Source organism: Engystomops pustulosus, chromosome 7 (assembly GCF_040894005.1).
Source record: "Engystomops pustulosus chromosome 7, aEngPut4.maternal, whole genome shotgun sequence".
Classification (NCBI taxonomy): domain Eukaryota; kingdom Metazoa; phylum Chordata; class Amphibia; order Anura; family Leptodactylidae; genus Engystomops; species Engystomops pustulosus.
The window spans coordinates 81,051,162-81,063,791 of NC_092417.1; the positions used below are offsets into that span (position 1 = coordinate 81,051,162).

General features: G+C 40.9%; 1 protein-coding gene across 8 annotated transcripts in view; it reads right to left on the bottom strand.

Annotated features, from left to right (window-relative positions):
• Positions 1-12,630, bottom strand: part of KIAA0513 (KIAA0513 ortholog) — a 47,454-nt gene that overhangs the window by 9,236 nt on the left and 25,588 nt on the right. For 5 of the 8 annotated variants that reach the window (XR_011848931.1, XM_072117072.1, XM_072117075.1 and 2 more), the window contains exons 3-10: positions 8,263-8,362; positions 7,651-7,724; positions 7,483-7,553; positions 7,102-7,315; positions 6,236-6,279; positions 6,064-6,139; positions 2,728-2,805; positions 1,830-1,859 (exon numbers count right to left, since the gene is read on the bottom strand). Coding sequence is in view for 7 of the 8 variants with exons in the window: in XM_072117072.1 (XP_071973173.1) it covers positions 1,830-1,859; positions 2,728-2,805; positions 6,064-6,139; positions 6,236-6,279; positions 7,102-7,315; positions 7,483-7,553; positions 7,651-7,724; positions 8,263-8,362 (687 nt within the window). In the remaining variant the exon portion in view is untranslated. The remainder of the gene's footprint in view (positions 1-1,829; positions 1,860-2,727; positions 2,806-6,063; positions 6,140-6,235; positions 6,280-7,101; positions 7,316-7,482; positions 7,554-7,650; positions 7,725-8,262; positions 8,363-12,630) is intronic. The other 3 variants (XM_072117076.1, XM_072117078.1, XM_072117077.1) reach the window with 3 other exon arrangements.

Consider the following 12,630-nt stretch of genomic DNA (forward strand, 5'->3'; position numbering starts at 1 on the left):
ACTACGAGAAACATATTAACTGCTTTATAAAGTGAAAGACCGATTTGGCAAACTCTGTGCAGTGCTGCATAATCTATGTGAGCTATTTAAATAAAGAAATTATTATTTTTTTATTATTACTATAAAGCAGCATACTGTGTATACTGTATGCATAGGCTGTATTCTCAGTAATGTCACTGCTGCTCCCTAGTAAATGGATAGGCTGTATCCTCAGTGATGTCACTGCTCCTCTCTAGTGAATGGATAGGCTGTATTCTTAGTGATGTCACTGCTGCTCTCTAGTGAATGGATATGCTGTATTCTCAGTAATGTCACTGCTGCTCCCTAGTAAATGGATAGGCTGTATCCTCAGTGATGTCACTGCTGCTCTCTAGTGAATGGATAGGTTGTATTCTCAGTAATGTCACTGCTGCTCCCTAGTAAATGGATAGGCTGTATCCTCAGTGATGTCACTGCTCCTCTCTAGTAAATGGATAGGCTGTATTCTCAGTGATGTCACTGCTGCTCTCTAGTGAATGGATAGGCTGTATTCTCAGTGATGTCACTGCTGCTCTCTAGTGAATGGATAGGTTGTATTCTCAGTGATGTCACTGCTGCTCTGTAGTGAATGGATAGGCTATATCCTCAGTGATGTCACTGCTGCTCTCTAGTGAATGGATAGGCTGTATTCTCTGTGATGTCACTGCTGCTCTCTAGTGAATGGATAGGCTGTATTCTGAGTGATGTCACTGCTGCTCTCTAGTGAATGGATAGGCTGTATTCTCAGTGATGTCACTGCTCCTCTCTAGTGAATGGATAGGCTGTATTCTCAGGGATGTCACTGCTGCTCTGTAGTGAATGGATAGGCTGGATTCTCAGGGATGTCACTGCTGCTCTGTAGTGAATGGATAGGCTGGATTCTCAGGGATGTCACTGCTGCTCTGTAGTGAATGGATAGGCTGTATTCTCAGTGATGTCACTGCTGCTCTTTAGTGAATGGATAGACTGTATTCTCATTGATGTCACTGCTGCTCTGTAGTGAATGGATAGATTGTATTCTCAGTGATGTCACTGCTGCTCTCTAGTGAATGGATAGGCTGTATTCTCAGTGATGTCACTGCTGCTCTCTAGTGAATGGATAGGCTGTATTCTCAGTGATTTACCTGTTGCTCTCTAGTGAATGGATAGGCTGTATCCTCAGTGATGTCACTGCTGCTCTCTAGTGAATGGATAGGCTGTATCCTCAGTGATGTCACTGATGCTCTCTAGTGAATGGATAGGCTGTATCCTCAGTGATGTCACTGCTGCTCTCTAGTGAATGGATAGGCTGTATTCTGAGTGATGTCACTGCTGCTCTCTAGTGAATGGATAGGCTGTATTCTCAGGGATGTCACTGCTGCTCTCTAGTGAATGGATAGGCTGTATTCTCAGTGATGTCACTGCTGCTCTCTAGTGAATGGATACGCTGTATTCTCAGTGATGTCACCACTGCTGTCTAGCTTAATGGATACTTTTTTCTCAGTTAATTCCCCAATGTTTTCTACTAAACTAATAGACTCAATTGTCAGGTACATCACAGTTGCTCTCTACTGAATGAATAGACTGCATTCTGCATTATGTTCCCTTTGTCCTCTAGATAGGCGGTATACTTCAGCGATATCCCCACTGCTCTCTCCAGAAACTAAAAAAGCTGAACTATTATAAATTATTTACTATTTAAAAATTGGCTGCCACCACAGCATGCAGGTGACATTTGCCTCCAATTCACATATTACCACACATGAGCTCAAACAACATGTTACATATATCACTGCAAGATACATTTCATATAAACATAGGGACCAACCAACCTCTCCTCTTCTTCTTCCCCTGTGTTCCCTCTGGAGTGGCAGCAGAAATAGGGTCAGCAAAGATTAGAGGTTAAAGGCCATAGCACAGTGAAGAAATAAAGAGTGGCATCACTTAAAGAGAGCATAAGAAACTGTGATATCACCAATTACCTTCTGGGTTTTGGACGCCATAACCAAAATTGAGCCATTTTACAGAAATGCTAAATCACTGTTAAAACAACTGATTCTTTTTTTTTTTAAAAATGTACCCTCCCATTGGTGCAAAAGAGGCCATTGGTCTAGGATCAGGCCTGAAATAATTCTCTCCCAAACTGCAAATCAATTTCACTACCAAGGTAAACCTTTGATTTTCAGTCGACACTAAATTACAGTGACGTAGTCACTCTCAGTTAAACTTTACTTGTGCCATTTAATCCACCACAGATGGCAGTGCAGGTCATAAAACACCTGCCAAGGATCATCAGAGCAGAACTGATCTCTGCAGATAGCAAGAGGCCAATTAGATAAAAATGTCAACAAGTTTGCAGAAGCAATAATATTGTGGTGATTACAGTCTCATTATCCATTATGTGACTCTTGAAAAGGTCTTCTTGCTGAATAAAGCGTTAGAAGATGGCTGGATGGAGCCTTCACGCCAGCCAGGTATCAAGCAAAACCTATTAAATATTAATGTCATCTTAACAGAAAATAGAGGTCTAATTGAAAGAGTAAAGAGTTTACAACAGTGAGATTAACGCATGCGTTTTGTAAATGCATAGGTGACAGTTATGTAATAAGACATTCTCAGCTATTGTATTCAGTTTGAAAACCCATGCGTTAACGCCGCATGTGAACGCCCCCTAAGAGATGAAGGAAAATATTTGGGAGAGGCACAATTTATGTACAAATAAATTCATACCGGGTTGTGGGTGATCGCTTTCTCCTTTCACAATGAACAGCGTCAAAAAACGCAGCATTCCAAAACCTCAGTGTGTGCCTGTAACCATAACAACAAAGATCAGAAATAGTTCATACATCTTAAAATGTTTTTTCATGAACCCCAAAAACCCCCAAAGCGGTCAGGATAAGGTCAAGTAAACCAAGTGTTGTTACCCTGCTTCGGCACCCAACAGTTTTTGGTCCCCTGGTGGCTACCAAGGAATCACATAACACTGAAACCTGGAGAACAGCAAGCACACTTTATTTTTCCTTACCTCAGCTCCAGCTGGGGATTCCCAGACGAAAGGCAAACAATTTAATTAAAATGTATATATAAATATTATAAATATCAATATAATTAAATTGGTTGCCTTTCGTCGTAAAACCCAGCTGGAGCTGAGGTAAGGAAAATAAAAAATGTGCTTGTTGTGCTCCAGGTTTCGGTGTTATGTTATTCCTTGGTGACCACCGGGGGCCAAAAAACTGTTGGGTGCCGGAGCAGGATAACAACACTTGGTTTATATTTATCTGGGAATAAAGACCACTTCAAATTTGTTCCACTAATTTGGAGTGCCGCCAGTTCTTGTGTGCTGGCACCCTATTATATTAGGAAACATACATATATATACATACACACACACACATACATATATATACATATATACACACACACACAAACATACATATATATACACACACACACAAACATACATATATATACACACACACACAAACATACATATATATACACACACACACAAACATACATATATATACACACACACAAACATACATATATATACACACACACACACACATACATATATATACATACACACACATACATATATATACATACACACACATACATATATATACATACACACACATACATATATATACATACACACACATACATATATATACATACACACACATACATATATATACATACACACACATACATATATATACATACACACACATACATATATATACATACACACACATACATATACATACACACACATACATATACATACACACACATACATATACATACACACATACATATACATACACACACATACATATATATATACATACACACACATACATATATATATACATACACACACATACATATATATATACATACACACACACATACATATATATACATACACACACATACATATATATACATACACACACATATATATACATATATATACATATACATACACAAACATATATATATACATACACACACATACATATATATACATACACACACATACATATATATACATACACACACATACATATATATACATACACACACATATATATATATACATACACACACATACATATATATACATACACACACATATATATACATATATATACATATACATACACAAACATACATATATATACATATATACATATATATACATATACATACATATATATATACACATATATACATATACATACATATATATACACATATATACATATACATATATACATACACACACAAACATACATATATACATATATATACACATATATACATATACATATATATACACACATACCCTGTTTCCCCTAAAATAGGACATCCCCCGAAAATAAGACCTACTAGAATTGTGTTCAGGCTTAGAAATATAAGGCCTCCCCTGAAAATAAGACCTAGCGGCAGTCATTGCTACAGCTCCCCTCGCGCCATATATTAGTATTGGTGGATTATTTAGATGAGGCAAGAGGTTGCGATATGGGGAAGTAATCATGGGATAAAATCTCTGACTGTTGTGCTGCAAATGTGATACAAGCAGTTACCCGGACATGAAGTGCTGACAAGAAGGGGATCATTGCTAAACATGAGAGATTGGGGCCAAATATTCCAATAAAAATGGAGTCACAAGAAATTCTGCATGAAATAAGTTTGAAGAGTTATAAGGATGTTAGAGAAGTTGATTTTTTTCAACAATAAATGTGAATTATTTTTCATGGAAATATAAGACCCTTCCCTGAAAATAAGACCTAGCGCCTCTGTGGGAACAAAAATTAATATAAGACACTGTCTTATTTTCAGGGAAACAGGGTATATACATATACACATATATACACATATATACATATACACATATATACACATATATACATACATATACATATACATATATACACACACACACACACACACATAATATATACAGGCAGTCCCTGGGTTACATACAAGATAGGGTCCGGAGGTTTGTTCTTAAGTTGAATTTGTATGCAAGTCGAAACTGTATATTTTATAATTGAAGTTCTAGAAAAAAAATTTCTTTTGTCCCAGTGACATTTGGAGTTTCACAATTTTTGCTGTAATTTGACCAAGGATTATCAATAAAGCTTCATTACAGACACCTTACAGCTGGTCAATGCAGTCTGGGACTAAAGTAAAGCATCCAGAGAGCTTCACCAGAGGTCACAGTGGGCAGAGGGGTCCGTCTGTAACTATGGGTTGTCTGTAAGTCGGGTGTGCTTAAGTAGGGGATCGCCTGTATACAATATATATATATATATATATATATATATATGTATACACACACACACACACACACACACACACGTATGTATATGTATATATGTATGTGTATGTATGTATATATGTATGTGTATGTATGTATATGTATGTATATGTATGTATGCGTGTATATGTTTGTATATATAAGTGTGCACAAATTAGTGGAACAAATTTGAAGTTGTCTTTACAGGCGGTCCCCTACTTAAGGACACCCGACTTACAGACAACCCATAGTTACAGACAGACCCCTCTGACCTCTGGTGAAGCTCTCTGAATGCTTTACTATAGTCCCAGATTGCAATAATCAGCTGTAAGGTGTCTGTAATGAAGCTTTATTGATAATCCTTGGTCCCATTATAGCAAAAAATGTTTAAACTCCAATTGTCACTGGGGCTAAAAAATTTTTGGTCTGGATCTACAATTATAAAATATACAGTTTCGACTTGCATACAAATTCAACTTAAGAACAAACCTCCAGACCCTATCTTGTACGTAACCCGGGGATTGCCTGTATTCCCAGTATATATTTTAATGTCCTTTTCCCTTCTTTATGGTTTCGTCATAAGTGCTTTTGAAATTAAAAAAAAAAAAAAAGTGAAGAACATTAAACTTGATGGGATGCATGAATATGAATAGATCTATTGTTTCCATTAGATCAATATAATCCTCCAATGTGCATTGCAATGTATTCTTTTTAAAGTTGCTCTTATTTATGGATTGATTGTTAGATCTTACCATATAGGCTGCTGCTTTAAGTGTGAGTAAAGGTAAATCTTCTCTCCTTTCTTCTCATCCGGACTTTGTAGTGGAACTGAGAACAAAGCACACAAACAATACAGCGATATTATGTACTGGGTAGATTACAACAATAATATTCAATAGTAGGACATAGATCAAAGAAACTCACTGTCATTAGATGGTTTCTCCCTTGTAGGCTCATCATTTTGCCTGCTAGAGGAATGAAATGTCATAGTTGAATTACACTAAAAGGAAAGCAATGTCTAGAAAGCTTTGGATGGTAAGGGTGTAAGAAGAGCTCAGCTGCTAAGCACTTTCCATGGATATCCTTAGTTTATAGCAGATATACACCACTAATAGCCATGAATGGTGCCTGATCAGGGCATCAACGTCATCAGTTGTCCTGACAGAAGCATTTCAGAGACTACCAAGTCTGGCATTCCATTCAGGTTCATTAGCATAATGTTTTCATACATTTACAAAAATTAAAACCTCCAGTAGAAAAAAAATTCTTCCATCTTCTGGCGCTAATACATTTTTCATACTTCAGCGTACAAAGCTGTGTGTGGTGTAATTTTTTGCTAGATGAGATGAAATTTTCTATTTTAGCTTTATGAGGACTGTACAGCCTTTTGATCACTGTTAATTACATTTCTTATATATTGCAAAATGATGAAAAAGTGGCATTTTATTAACTTTGGGCGCTATTTTCTGTTATGGGGTTAAACACCGGGAATAATCGCCATGCACCAGCGACAGCACTGGGGGAGACTATTACATTACTTAATATGGTAGTTAACACCCACGATTGGTGCCAGCACTAATCAGGGCTGTTAGTGGTCGATGTTTGCTGCATTATGCAGCAAAAACCTTGTGTGTATAAAGAGGGCTCAGCCTGTGATCCTTCTTAATAGAACAGCAACATCAATACCGTAGAACTGCAGTAAATTGTACAAGCAATAAGACACCCTTCCCAAGAGTTCAAACAGCCGCCTAGAGAATCTTACAGGTTTTTTGTTTTTTTTGGTCCCTTACTCGCTCTTTTTGGAAAGTGGTCCCTTTAGTTTGCTCTCTAGACCTCCAAAAAACTCTTTCATATTCTCTGTGGTGACGGATGTTGTCCTGAGTAGCCGCTCCACATTATCCTTCTTCTCAGCGAGCCAGCTGTTAGCAGACTTCAGATAACCATCAATACTGCCAGTGCTTACTGGCTTCTCTCTGGAGTCTGTTGGGGACACATGTGGTTTGCCTGAAAAGAGCAACATTTTTTTTACTTTGTTATTTTATATCTACCCCTATACAAACTTTAAAAAAAAAAAAAAAACTCTCCCATTTAGTCAAAAATGTAAATGTGATGCCAGGCTGGTAAGGTAGATATACTGGCACTAGCTTATCCTTTATACACAGACTCCTCACCAATGTAATAATAGGTGAAGCACATGGTCATCAAGTTCTTGGCTGGACCAAAGTCATCCATCTGGTAGCACCTAGAGAAAGCACAACAAAAATAAGGTGCATTAAAAGGGAGCACTAATGCAACCAAAGCACAGACTGCCTATTCATCCCAATGACGTGGACACTTACTCAAAGAGGACGACAGCAAATGACTGTACCAGCCTGTAGAATGTCTGTTCAGAGATACACTTGGAATTGCAGCGCTGTAGAGACAAAGAGGTCAATTTTGTAAAGACCTAGATATAATACACATATATGAAGTGGTATATAGTATTATGTTACATGATTCATGGAGGTTGATGTGCACGTTTCATGGTCAGTGAAGAGAAAAATCACATACTCAGATAGCACAATACCCCTCCTTCTATATTATGTTTGTATTATCCCAAAGTCTGTATAAGCCATACACTTGTGGCTAGACACCAGACCACCTACCCATGCCCACCGGTCCCTGGAAAAATTGTATGCTCGCTGCCGGGCCCTAGGCAAAAATAGGTTAGGGCCCACTGGTCTATCTTATGCAAGGTTTCTAACTAAGAACTTTCCAGCTGCTTTGAAACTACAAATACCATATGAGGATCATGTGCATCATTTTTCCTGATCATCTCCTGTACAGTTTACAACCCTCCTGTATAGGTAAATAGTGAAAAATGTAAAGAAACTAAATAATGGATTACAAGAGCTCAGCCAAAACATTTACAAGGTTTGGATCCTACCAAAGATAAATTATGCAGCGCTTACCTGTGCACTAACAAACCGTGCAAACCATTCCCTGCCCTTCCCATTCTCCATACTGCAGAGATCCCCAAAACGAGCCTTCTCCTCCTGGTCCACATCCTCCCTGTGTAAGGAATACAGACAAGTTGTACATAGTGTAGGTTTATAGCAACCACATGCTCCACATCTTCAAAACTTCCAAAACGACATTTGAAATTAACTACCATAAATAGTCCCCCGAAAATAAGACCTAGTGCCTTTTTAGGAGCAGAAAGACAATGTCTTATTTTCAGGGAAACGGGGTACGTGGTTCATTTTCCAATTATTTAGGTTTCTAATGACTAATGAGAGAGCCTCTGTCCTAGTCCTTTAGCTAGTCTAAACAGATTCTACTAGCTTTCACATCATCCCACAGATAAAACAAGCATTCCCAGCATCCTGTCACTTTAGAGAAAATAATATTTCTGCAAGTAAGCTTCTCGGTGCACCTGATGTGGAGCAATTTGTGGTAATGCATCCATTTTCTTATTTCTGTTTGGAATCTCAGTCAATGTGGACAGTTACAGTGCTGGGCCATGTTGAATGATACCGCATGCAAAAAACGAAGAAGCTTGTAGGTTTGAAAAACTCTGAGAAACTCCTACATAATGTTGTGCTTGCTTTTGGAATGATTTGTGAGCTGACAGACTCCATTTAAACAGAAAAACTGCAACTCTGTATCATGCATTGGGAAAGAGGCATGCTAAGTGCCAAGGGAAGTAACAATGGAGGATGCAGTAACACTAGGCCTAGTAGTGTTTTCAGGACATATATTCATTATTTGTATCAGGGAATTCTCTGCCCTCAATATAGATTTCCCCACTTATATATACCCTAATGCCTGTGAACATTGTTGGTAACAGATCTAAACTCACCGGCCACTTTATTAGGTACACCTGTCCAACTGCTCGTTAACACTTAATTTCTAATCGGCCAATCACATGGCGGCAACTCAGTGCATTTAGGCATGTAGACATGGTCAAGACAATCTCCTGCAGTTCAAACCGAGCATCAGTATGGGGAAGAAAGGTGATTTGAGTGCCTTTGAACGTGGCATGGTTGTTGGTGCCAGAAGGGCTGGTCTGAGTATTTCAGAAACTGCTGATCTACTGGGATTTTCACGCACAACCATCTCTAGGGTTTACAGAGAATGGTCCGAAAAAGAAAAAACATCCAGTGAGCGGCAGTTCTGTGGGCGGAAATGCCTTGTTGATGCCAGAGGTCAGAGGAGAATGGGCAGACTGGTTCGAGCTGATAGAAAGGCAACAGTGACTCAAATCGCCACCCGTTACAACCAAGGTAGGCAGAAGAGCATCTCTGAATGCACAGTACGTCAAACTTTGAGGCAGATGGGCTACAGCAGCAGAAGACCACACCGGGTGCCATTCCTTTCACCTAAGAACAGGAAACTGAGGCTACAATTTGCACAAGCTCGTCGAAATTGGACAGTAGAAGATTGGAAAAACGTTGCCTGGTCTGATGAGTCTCGATTTCTGCTGCGACATTCGGATGGTAGGGTCAGAATTTGGCGTCAACAACATGAAAGCATGGATCCATCCTGCCTTGTATCAATGGGTTCAGGCTGGTGGTGTCATGGTGTGGGGAATATTTTCTTGGCACTCTTTGGGCCCCTTGGTACCAATTGAGCATCGTTGCAACGCCACAGCCTACCTGAGTATTGTTGCTGACCATGTCCATCCCTTTATGACCACAATGTACCCAACATCTGATGGCTACTTTCAGCAGGATAATGCGCCATGTCATAAAGCTGGAATCATCTCAGACTGGTTTCTTGAACATGACAATGAGTTCACTGTACTCAAATGGCCTCCACAGTCACAGTTCTGAAGGCAAAAGGGGGTCCAACCCGTTACTAGCATGGTGTACCTAATAAAGTGGCCGGTGAGTGTATATATACAGTGCAGTAACAATTAATTCTATTAACAACTTTTTTTCTAATGTGATCCCTCATACTTTTCTATGTGACACAGCACATAGACAACAGAGAACAGACAACTGCAGTAATCCCTGCCTGGAGCCTTCTCCGGTAACCCTTTCATTCCCAATATATCCTTAATACATTGGATTACCTGACCCCAGATCAATGATCATAGCATCCTGTATATTACTACATTACAGCTCAAAACTGCAAATTTTGTTGTTGTTTTAATCCCCACACCCCCTCCCATTTGACCTATAATCTAAGGGAGTAAAAAAGCCCCTCCTTTGCTGTCTATAGTGGTTCTTTGAATCTTGAGATTTTCTGTCCTTGTGTCTCTGGCTGCAGATTCTCCTAGTCTCTCTTCCCTGAAGCCGTATTCTGCTTGGTTTGCAGTCGTTAGTTTTGGATGACTGAATGCAGCGCCGAGATTAGAAATAAATAAAATGGCTGGTAGAACATCTACTGAGCCCACTGCTGGGGCGGTCATGCGGTTGTTTTCTATCCTGCTGCAGTTGTTAGAGGCAAGAAGTAGATGTTGAAATGTTAGAAATAAAGGAAACAAGTGCAGCACACTGCGCTACTCTTCATGATGGACATCAAGCTGAATCCTTATGCACCTATCATGCTAATCTAACAATACACACTGGGAGAACGCAGAGCTAAAGGTTGAGTGTAGGGCAACTAATAACAATCTCTTCTCAAGCTGAATGGCTGATAGAATGGAGAAACTGTACTCAACAGTACAGGTGCCCTTCCAATTTATCTTAACACAATTAGCTGGTGATACTATTAACTAAGGGTTAATAACATCTTCTGCAAGTTTAGTATATAGTGGTATAGAACAAACCCAGCAGGAATCATCCCCTCATTCTCAGTTTATGTAGAGTTAAGTAGAGTTATACACAGTTCAGCAGTGAAGCATTGTAAGGCTCCCATTACCTGGAGGGATTCAGTCTCCAGCAGGAAAAGCAGCAGGGTTGTCGGTTTGGCACATTTTCTGTGCGGAGAGGACTTGTTTTCTAACATGATGTGGCTTGTCAGCTGCCAATCAAGGCAGAACCAGAGAATGGGGCAGTTACATTCTTCTCTTGTTCAGAAACCTGGCTACCACCACCAATATAATTAAATGTGAGTTATACATTTACCGTATATACTCGTGTATAAGCCGAGATTTTCAGCACAAAAAATGTGCTGAAAACCCTCACCTCGGCTTATACACGAGTCAACTATAAAAAAAAAAAAAAGTAAAAAAAAAAAATAATAATACTCACCCTCTGGTGTCCGGATCCTCGGCGGCAGCTCCCGATTCTCGGCAGCGGCTCCGCTCCTCTCTTCTTTCTTCACTGGCGGCTCCCGGGCTCTTTGCTTCCTTCGCTAGCCGGCAGTCGGGCGCACACTAAGATGCGGCGCTGTCGCCGCCGATTACGTCATCGGCGGCGACACTGCCGCATCATAGTGTGCGCCCGCCCGCAGATCGCATGGACGCGACTGCCAGCTAGCGAAGTGACCGGGAGCCGCCAGTGAAGAAAGAAGAGAGGAGCTGCCACCGAGGTTCGGAAGCCGCCGCCAGGACCGGGAGCCACCGCCGAGGACCAGGAGCCGTGCCGAGCATCAAAGGTGAGTATCGTCGGAGGGTGAGTATTAAGTTTGTTTTTTTTTATTCACTTGGCATACTGGGGGCAGGCTGTATACTACTATTGGGGCAGGCTGTATACTACTATGGGGGCAGGCTGTATACTACTATGGGGGCAGGCTGTATACTACTATGGGGGCAGGCTGTATACTACTATGGGGGCAGGCTGTATACTACTATGGGGGCAGGCTGTATACTACTATGGGGGCAGGCTGTATACTACTATTGGGGGCAGGCTGGCTGTATACTACAGGGGGCAGGCTGGCTGTATACTACAGGGGGGCAGGCTGGCTGTATACTACAGGGGGGCAGGCTGGCTGTATACTACAGGGGGGCAGGCTGGCTGTATACTACAGGGGGGCAGGCTGGCTGTATACTACAGGGGGGCAGGCTGGCTGTATACTACAGGGGGGCAGGCTGGCTGTATACTACAGGGGGGCAGGCTGGCTGTATACTACAGGGGGGCAGGCTGGCTGTATACTACAGGGGGGCAGGCTGGCTGTATACTACAGGGGGCAGGCTGGCTGTATACTACAGGGGGGCAGGCTGGCTGTATACTACAGGGGGGCAGGCTGGCTGTATACTACAGGGGGGCAGGCTGGCTGTATACTACAGGGGGGCAGGCTGGCTGTATACTACAGGGGGGCAGGCTGCCTGTATACTACAGGGGGGCAGGCTGCCTGTATACTACAGGGGGCAGGCTGCCTGTATACTACAGGGGGCAGGCTGGCTGTATACTACACCCTCGGCTTATACTCGAGTCAATAGGTTTTTCCAG